Here is an 18,387-nt window from a genome sequence, read left to right on the forward strand (position 1 = left end):
TCACGCCGTAACTAAGCAACCAATCTTGATTGGCATAGAGTTAATTAAAAGGCCGGAGAGTAACGTAGGCTACTTTTTATCCCAGGAAAAGAAACGGTTCCCACGGGATTCGTAAAAAGCCGTAATAAACGGGGACGAAGAATGGGGGCAGCAGCTCGTTAGTTATAATATAGTGTACCTGTATCTAGTAGATGCCCCACTTGATGGTCAGTGGAAAACCGCCTATAAACGGGGAATACTTCGCATTGCATGCAAGGAGCATGTCTTGCGACGTACCAACAATGCTGCGTAGCGGCAGAAATAAGCATGGCGATGCTTCCCGCGGACGAGCTCTTTCACAAATAGCTGTATTACTTTATTCATGAATAAACACAAGAAAAACGTCAAAAACCCTTTGCGCTAGGCCTACAGCTACCCAATCTACTTCTGGATCAAGATTACAAGTTTATTAGAGACAAATGAATCAGGTCATTACAGTGGAAATAATATTATGACACTGTAATACGAATACGAAATTTTTCTTCGAATTCTATGAGATAGATTCGTTTTTACGTCGAAGAAGCCTGAGTCATTGTTTATATTATTTTATGAAGAAACTGAATGATGACCGTACTATGAGTTGATGTGATGATGATGATGATGAAAGCATCATCATTTTTTTTTTTAAATATATATACAAGTGCTTGACTGCAATCACACCTGATGGTAAGTGATGATGCAGCCTAAGATGAAGCGCGCTTGCCTAGAAGATGCCTATTCACTCTAGATTTGAAGGTACCCAGATTATAGGTATCGGGGAAGACGGAAGATGGGAGGGCATTCCAGGGCTTTGCGGTGCGGATCAGAAAGGAAGAAGCAAAACGCTTCGTACGTGTTGATGGTATTTCAACCACGTAACGGTGCAGATTCTTACGGTACCTCGCAGTTCGATGGTAGAAAGGATGGTTTGACCAAATCGAAAAGCTCCTGAACACACTCTCTCATCATCCTCATCATATCAACTCGCTTACCGTCCCAGAACAGGGCACGGGTCTACTCCCATTATGAGAAGGGTTTTAGCTTGATTTAAATTTTATAGTTATTAGTTTGGGACGCCTAAGCATCTGAACAAATTTTGATTGTGTATACTACAATACACACATCGCCATCTAGCACCAAAGTAAGCGTAGCTTGTGTTATGGGTACTAAGATGACTGATGAATATTTCCATGCATAATATACATATATACTGTTTGTTTATATTATTATTATATTATAATTATATTATAATTGTGGGTGTTTATATTATAATTATATATACGAGAATATTAAAAGTATTTATGTATTATATTCATAAAAATATTCAACAGCTATCTTGGTACCCATAACACAAGCTACGCTTACTTTGGGGCTGGATGGCGATGTGTGTATTGTCGTAGTATATATTATATTATATACTAAGAATATACATCACCCAGACACTGAAAAACATTCATGCTCGTCCCACAAACATTTCAATAGTGGGAAACGAACCCACGGCCTTGGACTCGGGAGCACGGTCGCTGCAAACTACGCCAATCGGACGTCAAATCGTTTCTAGTCAATTGGCAAAGTAACATCCAGTAGAAGATAAAGGTTACTTTTAAGCCTGTGATAATATTTAAAATTAATTCATTTCAAGGCAGGCCTAGTTTATAAGCACTTTTGAAGCGTCTAGTCAGTATGTCTGTCTCTACCACCGGTTCGAACGGTAGATTCTACAAAGAAGAGCCGGCAGGAACTCAGCAGATTGCTCTTTTCAACATCATTTTATAGTTTCACAATCTTTATACATTTTCTATCTTGTGAGAGATGAGAGCAGAGCGGCCTGCTTCCAAGCATTATTGTTAAGGAATTCATCAATATGTAGTAACCGCGATTAATTTAATGTGTTTTCATACATTGTTTACACTTAGATAACATGTTATAAAAGCATATACCCATCCCACAAAGGATTTGCGCAGATATCACTGATTTATGTCCGTTTTGTTTAATCCTTATATCGTGGGAATCCAAGCCACAACCTTGACTCAGAAAGCTGGGTCGCTGCCCACTGCGCCATTCGACAGTTTCCTCACCTATAGTTCTGCACCCGGAACCTCCTTAAAGCAATGTCGGCGACGGGCCGGCCGTCCTTGTACCACGCGATGCGCGGCGGCGGGCGGGCACTGGCGCGGCACTCAAGCTTCACGCGGCCGCCGCGCGTCGCACGCACCGGCGTCATCGGCTCCACCCGCGCTGGGCTACCTGCAGAGAAACATTAACTTTATGCCCGCACGCTGAAAGGGTAAATATCACCCGTGGATGGATGCCCCGGATGGATTGCCCGTGTAACGGAACTTTTTACCCCTCTTTACGAAAATTGCACGGACGGAGGAGTATGAAATTTCGCACACTTATAGTTTATATAAAGATGAGCTTATAGAATATGAGCCTTCTGCACTCCTTGCAGAAGGCTCATCTTTTTTTTAATTATGCACAAAACATTCGTTAAATCAATAATAAAGACATTACACACACTACCATGTATTGGAAACATACATACATATATATTTTATATACACTTTTTTAATCATTTTTGGGATAATATTTAGCTTGAAAAAAGCAGATAAATTGACAGAGTAGCCTTAGGCAATCTGTGATTAAAGACTTATAGATAGACGATAGAACTTTAATAATTCTCAAATTTATTATCTAAATACATTATTGTCGAATATAGATCAGTTTGGGACCACTTATACTTAATTATAATAAGCTATATTTATATTGATTGTTCTCAAAGGCGGATGAAGTCCATCAATCAGCATTGGGTCAGCGGGGTGGACTACGAGCTAAACCCTTCACTTGGGAGGAGACCCGTGCCATTCAATATATATAGGTATATCTATATTGTGTTTCTGTTAAGTTTTATAAATATTGATCGTACAGAAAATGAATGTAAAGATTGAAGTTGAAAAGAATAAAATATCACTATATTTTATTGATATAAAAAAGCAATCGACGTATTGTAAACCGAGAAAAACCTTGCCAAAAGACCCGTTTAGCAACAGAAATTACCTAACCCTATTAAAATCCCAACCAGCTTTTCCAAAAGGCCTTTAATTATATCTGAATGCTAAGAAAACATTTAGTGTTCACTGAAAATGCTCTAAAAATATACTGTCATGAATTAATGTTTATTATCACACAACATTGTACAGTGACTAATACGATCAGTAGTTTTTCAGGCTCGGAGGAAAATACCTACGAGTGTGTTCTCGAATAAATACCCCGTTTGTCACAGTCACAAAGCCCTGCACTCTTGTTTACCGTCCCTTGCCAAAACGATACACAGAACGTATAATATTGGACGGTCGATTGGCGCAGTGGGCAGCGACCCTGCTTTCTGAGTCCAAGGCCGTGGGTTCGATTCCCACAACTGGACAATATTTGTGTGATGAACAAGAATGATTTTCAGTGTCTGGGTGTTTATCTATATATAATACTTATAGTATTTATGTATATCACTCATAAAAAAAATTCATCAGTTATCTTAGTACCCATAAAACAAGTTGCGCTTACTTTGGGGCTAGATGGCGATGTGTGTATTGTCGTAGTATATTTATAATTTATAATATTGAAAAATAAAAATATGCCACAGAGAAAAAACTTCTACCCCCTTGGTAACTTTCTAATGTATCTAAGAACCTATTTGGCGCTGATTGCTGCTAAATGTGGTTGAAAGAATGAACACAAAGCTTAACCGGAGCATCCATTCATGGCAAAGTCAACATCTCCAGCACGGCTACCACGAGCAGGAGACAATTATCTCCCCGGGGAAAGGATAAAAATGTATCTTCTCCCACAGCTTTATCAACTCTCAGAGCTTTGTCGCGCGAGTGGAAATAATATTCAAATGTGATAAATGGATTTAATCGAGGGATATAATTTTTGTCTTCTGCCTGTGCAAGCCCTGCTAAGGATGCTCCGGTGTCTCGAAACTTGTGTAGAGAGTACGTAATGTACTCTCTACACAAGTTACTTAGTTAGTTAGTAGATCTGTTTGGTGTGGATTATAAAGATTTAACAAATTATAAATTACATCATTCAGATTATCCTTCTCTTCGAGGAGTATGCAAATAAGGTTTAATTGGCATTGTAAGTCATGGAATTTAACTAATATTTAAAAACGAGGTTGAAAGAACTGAAACTTTCAAAATCTGTGTGAAACTTTCAAAACCAATGTGACTTTATGGTTGTGCGCTTTAAAAGATACAGTAAATTTTATTGTATAGAAAATAATTACAAAGTGTAGATATAACTTAAAGATATAATATGTACTGAGTAATTACTAGTTTATTGCTAAAAAAATATTGCAAATTGCAACGTTGTATATTAAAATCGAAACAGGTTGATCCAATAGTTTTCGTTTTCTAGCCAGAACCATACAAAAAAAAGTTACGAGCACACATTCTAAGTAAACGTGAAACATAATACTTAATGTCATAGGTATCTATTATGCACATGATATCATACGGATGTATGTGATATGTACTGTACGCATGAAAAATTCCAGGGCCTATTTAAGTAAAAGAAATATTTGACTTTGATGAAAAAATCGCATTACAATCGATCTGCCAACAATGAAGCAGACGCCCAGATATTCAAAGCGGATAAAATTATTACACTCTTTTAGCGTAGAAAGAATATTTACCTGTTGCTTACTATAGTGTAATAGCGTAGTACGACATTTCCACTCTCTCTCACCTCGGTAGCACTTAAAATCGAGTCGCCTTCAAAAGTCCCGAACTAAAAATAAGCTCCTGTCATTAGGCCAATGGCCTTATTATTTCGTCTGACGAGTAACATATGTAAGAGCAGAAATAACACGTATTATCTAAACAGGAGTCATTGGACACACCATTCAGGGCGACAAAAAAATATTGGCTCAGTTTCAACGGGCGGAATTGTAAAGGTGAAAAATGTCAGCAATTAATTTACTATATATTAGGTAGTCGCGCTTCACGCCCGGTAATCTTTAATTTATGCCTCTGAAAACTCGGATTTAAAAGAGGTGGAGTCGCGAAGCTATCTCATTTCTCTCATTTCTCTGGGAGGATAAGAGTCCGCGTAGTTTGTGATTTCATAACATCGGGACAACATATTATTTAACGGATTATAAAATTTTGAGTCAGAGGAGAGAGAACTTTGAGTCACATTTCTGTACAAAATTGCTGTATGCTACGGAAAGAGCCGTTTAAACACAGCCCCACGATTTTATCATATGCGGGGTAATCCACCAAAACGAAACACTTGCGTCAAGTTCACAATGCTGGCGCAGCGGTATGCTTTGTGATCTTATAAGCGGAGGTCCCGGTTTCAATTCCCGGCCGGCAAAATGTGTGCTTTATTATGAAAGTTAAGCTTAATTTGCTCCGCGAAAAGTAGGAGAATTTGTATGGTGTAATTTATAATTTCTTCAATCCTTATACTGCACACATACATCATTGTTGACTTTACAATGAGTAATTGTTAAGTACTTTTCAATGAATAATTGTGCCTTAAGAAATATTCATTGTAAAGTCAACAACAGATTCTCCTACTTTTCGCGGAGTATAGCAAATTAAGCTTAATTTTCATAACATATCATGGAATTCCGCAAAGTAACGAGGGTTCGCAACGCACGATGGCCTAAATCCCCACAACATAGAGCAGTGTTCTTTTGTTACCACTATCCCAAATTGTCAGTTAGTTAAAGAATATGGAAAATTATCATTGAAACCTCACAACAGCCGAGGAACCTTGTATGAAAAGTGAAAACTGAGCAGTGTTAAATTTGACTTACCTACACTCGCAGGGCTTAGCCATTATAACATAGTGACAAGGGAAAAAAATATGTGACAAAAGTCTTGACTTTGACTTTGGAAAGTCAAAGCACAGCCACTTGATCAAGGTATTTCGCAGGAAAATTCTTGCAGAGCGTCATTAACTTACTCATCCTCAGTCATAGACATGACATATCCGACAGGTCATTGCCTCAGATATTGAAGTTAGCAATTAGACTAAATCGTCACACATAATCACTTCGTTCCACTGAAAATATCAGCCTGGTAGCTACTATGAAGCGCAATGGCAATTAATGAGAGAGCGAATCATACCTACTCATTCTACTCATTACAATATTCGATTTCGAAAACTTATAATTTTAAATAGAGATCCATCAAAACGGAGGAGGTTATACATTCGGATGTTTTTTTTTCGATAGTTCCGTCGGTTGTTCAAATTTAAAATTCTTTTTATTTGGATAAAACATTGTGGGTATACAGGTTTAGTCATAATATATGACATGCAAATCTTAATTTAAATAAATTCATTAATATAATAACTAAAAAAAACGTCAAAATAAACAAAATAAAAAAAAAATCAAAATTAAAATATTATTGACGAATTTGTAATTTTTTTTCTATATGGAAGGGATTTATTTCAAAATGGTCATATTTAAATTTCATATAGATCTGATGATGAGTTTCTGAGACAGACAACGGAACTCTAAAAAAGTGGCAGAATATCAATTGAGATAGCTGTCTGTCGCATTAATATGCATTGTTTATACAATCAGACACCATCTACAAGGTTAGTAGAATAGAAGAGTTTTGTTTTTCATTGTATAGTCATAAAAAGGCAGGTGACAAGCCCTAGAAAAGCATTTTAAACAGTACACCCACAGTTGGGCGTACAATAATATTATTAAATAAGTATAATCACAATGTGGAAGAGTCAATGTAAAGTAAAAAAAAAAATGATTATTAATAATGCAAATGTATTCAGTATATCGGGATACACCCACATTTTTAATCAAAGTTAGTAGTATTTAGTATTTACATATGGACGATTGGAACAGTTTTAGCACATAGAATTCCAGTTTGATTTATAGTAAAATTTATTTACTTTTTAGTTGTCATAACATTTATTTCAGAAGTCTGATTTTTGCCTAACCTGAACATATACCACGATTATATATTTACATCTTACTCACATAAGATCCCTCTTATGTCCCAGCTCATCCCAGCTTCCCAGCTGGGAGAAATATCTATTGAAGAGATAAGCTATTTTTTTTACCTTTAAATAATTATTATATTTTCGTATAAAAATGTTTTTGTATAAGAACAATTAAAATTAATAAATATCATCATGTCAACCAATGGACGTCCACTTCTGGACATCGGTATTTTGTAGGAAGATCTTGTGCCGCCTGGGTCCCTGGGTCACAAAAGCTTAACTACTACTCGTAGTGGAACAAAAAAAATCAGATATCACCCAAATCAGATATCTCAATGACGTTCTCTCAGTCCTTATCGTCCGCCATGTTGGCGGGGATCCAGGTTACCTGTGCGATCCAATTCGGTTTCCGCTCAGGATGTGGTTAGCTATTTATAATGGCGGCCCGACCAGCTGATGACAACGCGCGAGAGTTAATTGGCTTCCCCAAAGTGAGACGCCGTAAGAGATTTAAAGGGTAGAGCCGCTAAGGAGGGCTTCCTTGGCATTAAACTAATGATTTTAAAACTTTTTTCGGTATCGATATTGCGATAATGATTTCACATTTGTCGATATTTCGGTCTAGTTGCAGTTGGTAATCTTGTAATAGGGGCACATAACAACATTTAAAAGTGGTGATAGCTTAGTGCTTAGATCTTGGACCATCCTTTCGGTGTTACCGAGTTCGAAACCCGGCACGGACCTCCACCAACTTTACAGAGCTATGTCCCTTTTTAATTTAAGAAATTCAAAATATCACCCGCTTTATCACCGAAGGAAGAAACCTGCGTGCCTAAGAGTTAGCGTAATAGCGTTCTTAATGGAATGTGAAGTCTACCAATTCGTACTTTCGGCCAGTGTGGTGGACTACGGCCTAAACCCTTCACATTCTGAAGGTCACCCGTGCTCTGTAAAAGGCCGTTAATGAGCTGATCATAATAATGATGGCATGGATCGTGGTTACAACGTGATTGATATACACTGAAAAAAATATACAACGTGTGAATGAAAACCGAAATAACAAACACTTCAGAGGCTTTAGAGGTACATTATTTACCGTCTCTGAGACTTATCTGTGAAACCGAAACGCTAATAGTTTTTGAGTAAACCATTGTCATAGTATTTACTAAAAGAAATTTGATACAGCCATGCAAAAGTAATATTAAATGAATCCTATCACTTTAGTAGATAAGCATCGCGGAGCGTAGGTACTATGCACGTGTCAGTCTTTTATCTTCAACAGGGTTGTCATAATTAAAAATTATAACAATAACATAGTAATTTTTAAATATGTTATAATTTCTTATGACATCTTGTTAATTTGGGTGTAATAATTATTGTTCTACAGCTGCTATCTACCTATCTATCTATCAATTCTACCGTTTAGAGATTATAGAATCCAATGATTGAAAACAGGCCTAAGTCAAGTACTACAGCATAATACGCAGGAAATTATAAAAATAATACTGACAAGAGAATTTAACTAACTTAGAAATTGTAGTTTTTCTTCGCACGGCTGTAATGCTGTGGCATAAAACAGCACTTTTAAAGGCCTCTTTCGGGCCATTTATAAACTATTTTAAATATTGTTTTTATTTCGAATAATTGCCAAAAAACTTTTTAAGATTTGTTGCTTTGTCCCTTCTGTAACAAAATAAACTTTAAATTATCTCGACACGAGTAAAATTCTTCTTCGAACGATGAAATCAAGATGATATGGAATCATCCTCTTACATAACGTGAAATGATTCGCGCACTGCCGTGACATATCGTTCCATTAACGAGATGATTAACCTTGTTATTTTACACAGAAATTGGAGCAGGGAAAAATATTTTCAGTGTAAACCTACTTATTTAGGTACTTACTTTTGAATCATAATACATTTCTTTTCGAATTTTTGTTTTTTATTAAAGAAGCAATAGAATGGTTAGAGCCTCAGACACTTTTTCGGGGGGAACGAGTTCGTTCCTCACCGAGCACTTTTCGGAGTTATGTGCGTTTTTGAAATGGCCTACCTTATAAACAGAGCAACATTTCACAGGGCGTGCCAGGAACACGTCATATAAAGTGCTTACATTTTTTTATATGCATTTAAAATTTATAAAACTGAGGCGTAGGTTTAAATCGTGTGTTTGTAATTAAGTACACCGGCAACAATGCCCTTCAGATCGAAACACAGAATTGCTGCTTAGCGGCAGAAATAAACATGGCGGTAGTACTTCCCCGGACGAGCTGTACTACTACTAAACATGTTAATTTAGGTAGTTATAAAATCACTTGCTGGAATCACACTTAAAGCTGGAAGGAAAACAACGTGAGGAAACTTGCATGCCTGCGAGTTCTCCATAGCAAAGTTTCGTCCAAAGTCTACCAATCCGTAGCTGGCCAGCGTCGCGGACTACGGTCTATACCCTTCTGATTTTGAGAAGACACTCGTGCTCTGAAGTGTGCCAGTAATGGGATTATCCTCGGAATGTTTTTTACCGTTAAAGCAAATAACATCGATTTGCTTAAAGTGAAATCACATATAGCTCAGATAAATTACAGGTGCGTCCGGAAATCAACCTCTTTCCCCCGAAAGGTAGGCCGAGGTGTAAACAACCAGGCTACCACCGCCCTATCAAAAATATTTACTGATATTAAACGAAATTGCCAAACAAAAAATTTTTATTTCAAATGTCAACACAAATGTACTATGCCAAAATCGTGTCGTGATAAATTCTGAACGATTTGTAAACTTTTTATAATTAGCCTAAAATGTCGTTGTACGAACAAACGTATATACCTAACTTCCAGCCTACTTTCAGCGCTGTATTTTAGATATTATTTAAACTTTTTTAGTGCCAGCTAAATTCATATTTCACGTCACTTACTAGCTAGGTGTAGGTGGGTCCATTGACAGGGCGAGAGTTTCACTGTTTCTTTTGTGGTTTTCATGAATGGAAGTGACGGCAATAGCTGCTTTCTTCGTCAATAGAATGACGTCAATATTATTGACAGCTTCATTAAGGTCAAGTATTTGTGTCCTTTTATTTTGCAAGACGTAAAACAGGATGCTCAAGAAAAAAGTAAAGTACTACTTTCGATTCCACAATTAAAATCAAAAGCAAGCTAAACTTCGTTCACGTATTGAATTGGATTATGCATGACAGTAATATGAAATGAAGTTTGATACTCTGAAAAGCTGCGGTGTAATTATAATTTAAACCCTATTTAACCCTATGATGTATCTTTATATACTTGTATAACTCTTCTGAACGTGTGTATATCACTGAACTCCTCCTAAACGGCTGGATTGATTTGAATGATTTTTTTTGTATGCGTTTGGGTGGATGGATGGTTTAGATTTACAAATCAGCCCGACAGATCTTTACTGCAACTAAACGGCTGATTTATTCAGGTATGAGTCTGATTTGAAAATTCTTTATTTTTTATGTTTATAGACCAGCGTTTGACTGCTTTACACCTGATGGTAAGCGATGCTGCAGCCTAAGGTGCAGCGCGCTCACGTGTCTGTGTGTGTCTGTGGCATCGTATTTCCCGAACGGATGTACTGTGGGAGTGTTCTTAGGTATTTTTGATGAAAATCAGTTTAAGATGACCGCCGCCACAACATGGTTAGTTACAATAATGTACATTGAAAGTCGGGCGTATTTTAAATTTATAGTTTTATCCATATATGAAGACTTATGCAATTGAGCCTACGAAATTGAAAAGTATGGTTTTATAGTTAATGAGATTGATATACTAATATATTAATTTGACGGCCGGTTGGCGCAGTTTGCAGCGACCCTGCTTTCTGAGTCCAAGGCCGTGGGTTCGATTCCCACTACTGGAAAATGTTTGTGTGATGAGCATGAATGTTTTTCAGTGTCTAGGTGTTTATATGTGTATTCTTAGTATTTATGTATATAATTCATAAAAATATTCATCAGGCATCTTAGTACCCACAACACAGGCTTACTTTGGGGCTAGATGGCGATGTGTGTATTGTCGTAGTATTTTTATTGATTTATTTATTTATTATTTAATTTCGGCACTGATTGAGTCAGAGCCGTAGCTTAGTCTTAAAGCGCTCAGGCCGCGATTGCCAGAAAATTCTCATATGCATTTTAAAAGTTTATATATTAAAAAAATTATACTTTCTGAATTTTCTCTGGTCTGGTCTGGTGGGAGGCTTCGGCCGTGGCTAGTTGCCTAATATAAACCGCATATGAGTTTAACGAGTATAAACTGCCCGCTACCATCTTCGTAACTTACCATCAGTTAAAATTGCAGTCAAGAGCTAACTTGTAGAGAAAAAAAAGGAATTACGATCATAAAATGTATACAAACAAAAACATCGAGACGTGAGTGCTTTGTACGAGGCTCGTAAAGTTAAGTTTTTATAACTTAATTTCCCGGCGAATGGGAGCTAGTTTATTGACAGCCTCGCATATGATCAAGATTAAAATGCTTACAGAAATTGAGAATAATCCCTATCCCTATCCCAACTCATATTATAAATGTCAATGTAAGTTTGTTTGTTACGCTTTCACGCAAAAACCACTTAACCGATCCTCATGAAACTTTGCACACATATTCTTGGAAGTGTTAGAAGTAATACAGGATACTTTTTATCCCGAAATTTAGCTCGGATCCTTTGGGAGAGGGCAAACTAACGATCGTTAAGATTTTTTATAGTTTTCACTATGTAGTTACAACTATAGAAAATCTTGTAAATTGTTTCCATTTTTTTCACGATTACATAAGCTTGAAGTACTTACTTTATGATATAATAAAGAACGGACAGCAGCGTCCTCTGTGATATTACTACAACCAGTGGCGTGCACTTCATACATGCAAAAAGCGCTGCCTACCCTAACATTTTCAAATAACTGACAGCGGAAGAGGATTTCGCCATTTTATGCCATTTTACTTTTTTATGCTTACCCTGGTCCAAATTCCTGTGCACGCCACTGACTACAACCAGTGGCGTGTATAGAGGGTATGCACAGATGATATAAAATGAAGAAATCTCCGATAAGAGTTCTAAAGTACTTAAGGATAGGCATTGTAAGAGTTATAAAAACCCTACCCTTAAGTTATTAAAGCTCCTACGCCACTGACTACAACCTATTATTTTTTATACCTGATCTATTATTTATTATTATTTATTTATTTTTATTTATACTCTTTATTTGTACACCACTCAGAAAAACGAGACAAAAAAAGAACAAACACATGAAGAATGAAGCAGGATACAAAAGGCGGCCTTAATACCGCCGCGTAATTAGAGGTATCAAAAACCTACCTACTATTCCAAATGTAACTGTTTGAGGGTTTAACAGGGTTTTAATTACAATTGCTTTCGATAATTACTATAGACATTAGACAATATATGAGAAATGTAATGTGAAATGCAAATAAATTGAAATTGAGAGAGCCCCTACGAAATAAAAAAAACGCAAATCGGTCAGCCAACAAATCGGTGTAATCGGAATAATAATTTGAAATTCCGTTGAAAATACGATGAGAATTTATTCATAGGCGTTTCTTGCTGGCGTACGGAACCATAAAAAAAATAAATCATAAAAGTTCTTTTGTTTTGCTTACTTTAAATTAAGACCAGTGATGTTATTATGTGTGATAAGTTAATAAATGAAATTAAGAAATAGAGGATAAGTTTTTGGCACGTCTTTTTGGATATCATGGTCAGTCAGGCAGAAGCCTCACACCAGACCAAACCATACCAAATTCAAATATTATAAAATCCCAAACTGCCTCTGCCAGAAATCAAACCCCGGGACCTCCCATATAACTCCTCAGCGCTCACCGCCGCGCCATGCAGATTGCAAAGTTATTTTAAGCAATACTTAAAGTAGTTGCAAAAAGAAACACATAAGTACTAAAGACCTTTACGGGAACACAGCTGAAAATATTTTGCCAAAATGCCCAAAATGGGCGTCGAAATCTGCAATCCCAAACATGAGAATAAAGTCACAAATCGACGATTAAAAACCGTACGGCCGCCGATGCTGCAATCTTTATCAGGGATGCCTATTTTTTTTATTAAACTACTAGTTATCTTTAACAATCACATCTGTTGCTTGCAACTCTCTTGGGAAGTCATTCCAAGTCTATTCACCTGTTCAAACATCTCTTAAAAAATTTTATCTATGTAATTATTTATTGTATAAGTTTATGACTAAATAAAAAAATAAATAAATATACTACGACAATACACACACCGCCATCTAGTCCGACTGATGAGGAATAAATACTTATTATATACATATAAACACCCAGACACTGAAAAACATTCATGTTCATGACAGAAACATTTTCCAGTTGTGGGAATCGAACCCAGGGCTTTGGACTCAGTAAGCAGGGTCGCTGCCCACTGCGCTAGTCGGCCGTCTGAAATCATATATAAATCTATTCAAATAAGGCCATAGCGCTTGGGAGGTCACCAGTCTAGATCAGTCTAGAAGACATAACTTAAATAAATAAATAAATATACTACGACAATACACACATCGCCATCCAGCCCCAAAGTAAGCATAGCTTGTGTTATGGGTACTGAGATGACTGATGAATAATTATAATATGAATAATATACATAAATACTTATTATATATAGATAAACACCCAGACACTGAAAAACATTCATGTTCATCACACAAACATTGTCCAGTTGTGGGAATCGAACCCACGGCCTTGGCTCGGAAAGCAGGGTCGCTGCCCACTGCGCCAATCGGCCGTCAAAAGTTACAGGCGTGCTGGGATTCGAACTCAGCCCCCCGAGAGTGAAACCGAATTACTAACCACTAGGCTATCACCGCTTTTCAGGTGTTGGATTGGCAATGGTAAAACCAGACCAGAGAAATAAACAAGCAATAAGAAAATAAATAAAATAAATAAATCTCATAAGGAACTTTTTATAGTCAATTCTTCAACTTAAAACTAAGGCTACGAGGGTTCCGAATTCGCCCTGTTCTAAGGTAATGTAAGGTAAGTCTATGGTATACCTAATTTACCAACGTAGATAAGGTAGCGCAAGGTTGAAATATAATTATTTACCTACCCCCGTTTGGAAGAAAGTTTTCAATACCATGAATTTTTTTATTTAAAGTATTAATTGACGGTCCAGCAGACTGCCTGCCCGATGGTAGTCGGAAAACCAAAGAAAAACAGTGCAAGGTATGCAAGGAACACGACCTACAAATTGCCTCTCTATGTCAATCAACCTGACGCGTGGCATGTATTAAAAAAAATAATGACAGTGCATAGTCAGTACATATTTGAAAATTTAATGTACGTTCATAAAAACATTTCAAAATAAAGAAAAAATGTCACATTTTTTATAATAATTTAAACATTAGAAGTAAGAATAAACTTACAGTGCAATATATTAGGTTACATAAAATTCATAATTCGTTTAAAGGAAATTGCATACAATTTTACAATAAACAACCCATTGACATATTGGAGACGTCTCTTAAAAAGTTCAAAGTTTGTTTTAAACGTAAGCTTATAAAAAAATCCTATTATAGTATAAAGGACTACGTAATCGATAAAAAAGCTTGGGTGTGAATTATTGCTCTAACCAACTCTTCTAATAATTTTAAATGACATTGTGAGATGGTGATAACAAAAAAAAACACCAGGCTAAGTTTGTTGTGGGCTTCTTCTTAGACCAGGACGCGTTTGGAATTCTCGTAGCTTTAGTGTTAAGTTTTCGAATGTGTTTATCTCCATCATCTCACTACCGTGTAATTCTTATGTACGCATCAAACGTGCCACCTATGGGCCTACTTGAATAAAGATATTTTTGACTTTGACTTTGACTTTATTTACACTGGTATCCACGCCCTTTTACCAGAAACTCACAGCAATTATGCTTGGCTGCAGTAAACCCCCTGCGAGCTAGGTCACAAAAAATACTACTACTTCTGAAGCGGTGATAACCTTGTGGGTAAAGTTTCAGCTTCGCACGCACCTTTTGTTATGTGCGTTTGAAGCAATTAAAATATAACTTGCTTCATCGGTGATGGCAGACATCGGGAGGAAACCTTTATGCCTGAGAGTCCTCAAAATTGTCCTCAAAGGTGTGTGGAGTCCACCAACAAAAACTGTGATAGCGCGGTGGACTAGGGCTTAAACACTTCTCATTGTCAGTCGATTGGCGCAGTGGACAGCGACTCTGCTTTCTGAGTCAAATGCTGTGGGTTCCCAAAGCTGGAAAATGTGTGTTTGATGAACATGAATGTTTTTCAGTGTCAGGGTGTTTATCGGTATATTCTAAGTAGTTATGCATATTATTCACAAAAATGTTCAGTCATCTTAGTACACAAGCAACGCTTACTTTGGGGTAATATATTTATTTATTTAATTAATTGTGGGAGGAGTCCCGTGCTCTGTAGTGGGCCGGTAATAATAATAAATAAATATACTACGACAATACACACATCGCCCCCTAGCCCCAAAGTAAGCGTAGCTTGTGTTATGGGTACTAAGATGACTGATGAATATTTTTATGAATTATATATACATAAATACTTAGAAAATACATATAAACACCCAGAGACTGAAAAACACTTATGCTCCTCACACAAACATTTTCCAGTTGTGGGAATCGAACCCAATGGGACGATATGATGAATCCAACACCTTGGAACCCCGACATTTATCATTCCTTCGTGTTATTGCACACATCGCCACTTAAGTTTAGCAAACCTATTCAAAAAGGCATCTAGACTGGTGACCTCCATGGCGCATTGGTCAACTTTGGTCTAATGAGTCGGAAGTAGGGACCACTTGGTAATTTATTTATGCAGAGTTTTCTCTGTTCTGTTCTGGTGAAGGCTTCGGCCGGGGCTAGTTACCGACAAAGATTTAGCATACCGGTACAATGCCGCACAGAATGGTAGTATGGGTTGCCATACAGGCAGTACTAACAGGTTAACCCGTTACCATCTTAGACTGCATTAGGTGAGATTGCAAGAGATAAATGGTAGTTTATTAGTGGGCCGATTATGGGTTGATGAAGATGATGATGATGATGATGACTCCTTAAATGCAGATGCAGACTTAAGGAGATGTCACTAGTTCAAGAGCGATTCAAGTAAGTCGTAAGTGCCAGCCCTGCCTCCCATACCAGTTTGTTTACGCTGCGACGTAGTAGAGGGGCACGGGGCGCGGGACGGGGGGCGGAATTCCACTACGACTCGTACGTCTGATGGGTCGCGTTTTTTCGCCGCATTCGGGTCTCCTTTTGATTCGCTCGGTTTTTTCTCCTCGCCCAGTATGGCGAGGCGACTCCGTAAACAGTTATACTCGCGAGGCAACCCCGCGGATTGTTTTTGAAGCGGTCGCCGCGTGGTGTGCGTGTGCGCAGGCGTTTATTGTCCGTTCGTGGAATTGAGGTGCGCGCGCGCATTGGTTTGCTTAAGGGCCCTCCTAAGTATATTTAAAACTGAATTCCTAAAGAAGGAGGTTATTAGTTCGATACGTATGTTTGTTTCAGCGTTGTTGATTATCAGTATATCAGTTATAAAGCTACAAAACGCAAGCTTTTAGTAAAATAGTAAAATTTATTGTCATGAAATATTTTATAAACAAATCATTTTTTTTCACTTCTAACGGTTGAAAGTTCGGTACTATAAATAGGTACCAGCTGAAAAATTTTGAAGACAAAGAAATACTTGCGTAATTAGTGAATTTTTATTATTCATGTAGGTCATTGTATATTCTATAAAAAGTAAAAGTGTATTTACTTTATATTTATATTAGTTGAATCTATTATTTTACTTGCATAATTGCGGTATATCTTAACTTTATATATATATATATATATATATTAAGTTAAGTTATTTTTTTTGTCGCATCTATTTTCACTGGCATCTCTGTATTTTCCTCGCATATTTCACTTGAAAGACAGGCCCTTATTCTGGATCTCTGATTGTCATTGGTTTTAAAGTTGTTTTTAGTTTTTAAGTTTTCGCTGGGGCGCTATGCTTTGATTCGCTTAATCTGGGTGGTTCATTGTCTGGACAGAGGTTCCATATTAGCGAGGTACTTTTTTACTCGCTTAATCCCGACCTGGGTATTTGATTGGTAAAGCTTAAATTGATTTAGAGAGTTCGAATCCCGGCACGCACATCTAACCTTTGCGAGTTACGAGCAACTATCTTTAGCAGCAAATTATTTATTTTTAGATTTTTTAAACAAATTTGTCCGGATCTGTTTAAAAAATCGCGTAAGAGCAGTTTATATACCCGGGCTTAAAATTATGCTATCTCCAGAATGTAAAATTTTCAAAAGATCGTCGGTTTTGTATCTAAGCCCTGAGCATTTTCGGTATATGAAGTATCCCGAAAAGCAAAAATAAACTAGTAGTACAGTTTACTAAGCTAAACAATATTGGTAATTTATTCAATTGTATCCTATTTTGTAAAAAAAAATTTGTCACCTCTAAATAAGTTAAATTTATACAAAAACATGAGCTGATATTGAGTTATAGTGAGAGTATTGTAGCAGTATTTATTTTTTAGCTTTTCAAGGGAAACAAACAGTACTATTACACATAAGAGTAAAGCTGTATTTTTTATCACGTATCTACCTAAACCAATGAAGTTTCCACAGCTTAGTTATACATAAACGATAATATTAGCCACAAATTGCTTTGGGATCAACAACCAAGCGATAATAACATTAAAAACTAAATTTATTAAAAAAACTTCAAAGAGCTTATCATACTTATTTTTCCATAATTATTTTTCTAAAAGTGTTTTCTAAAAGTGAATTAAGAGATTACATAAACGATAAGAAGCTCGGGTTTGAGTTGTTCTAACTGCAAAGCTAAGTTGTAGTTAACAGTGAGATGGTGATAACAAAAAAAACGGCTTAGTTTGTTGTAGGCTTCTTTTTAGAGCAATGCATGTATACCATTTACCCTACCGACCCTAGCTACGGTAAAAGAACTACAGCGCCACCACTATCGATGCCACGCCACAGGTCTGCAGCATTTCGTGGCAGTTTTAAATATCTTGCCACCAAATGCTGGAACGACATCCCACCGCCTTTTAGAAATGCCAAATCAAAGTTTTGCTTTAAAAAATTATATCGCTATTATCTACTAAACATTCAAAAATCTAATGTGGCACTATCTAACAATAATAACTACTAAAAACTAAAAAATATTATCTGACTAACATACTTTTCCATTACTACTTAAACAAAAATGAATTTTCATCTCCTTTCCATAATGAAGTTTACTTTCTTTTATAAAGTTTATATATATATTTTTTTTTTATATGTGATTTCATAACTGGACTTCCCTCAACTAAATAGGTACTGACAGAATTCCA

At 36.7% G+C, this 18,387-nt stretch overlaps 1 protein-coding gene across 2 annotated transcripts in view; it reads right to left on the reverse strand.

Moving 5' to 3' along the window:
• LOC120626058 (protein vein) overlaps nucleotides 1–18,387 on the reverse strand; it is a 115,813-nt gene that overhangs the window by 11,957 nt on the left and 85,469 nt on the right. For both annotated transcript variants that reach the window (XM_039893340.1, XM_039893339.1), the window contains exon 2: nucleotides 2,097–2,265. In XM_039893340.1, coding sequence (XP_039749274.1) covers nucleotides 2,097–2,265 — 169 coding nt within the window. The remainder of the gene's footprint in view (nucleotides 1–2,096; nucleotides 2,266–18,387) is intronic.

Source organism: Pararge aegeria, chromosome 8 (assembly GCF_905163445.1).
Source record: "Pararge aegeria chromosome 8, ilParAegt1.1, whole genome shotgun sequence".
In the NCBI taxonomy this organism is placed as follows: domain Eukaryota; kingdom Metazoa; phylum Arthropoda; class Insecta; order Lepidoptera; family Nymphalidae; genus Pararge; species Pararge aegeria.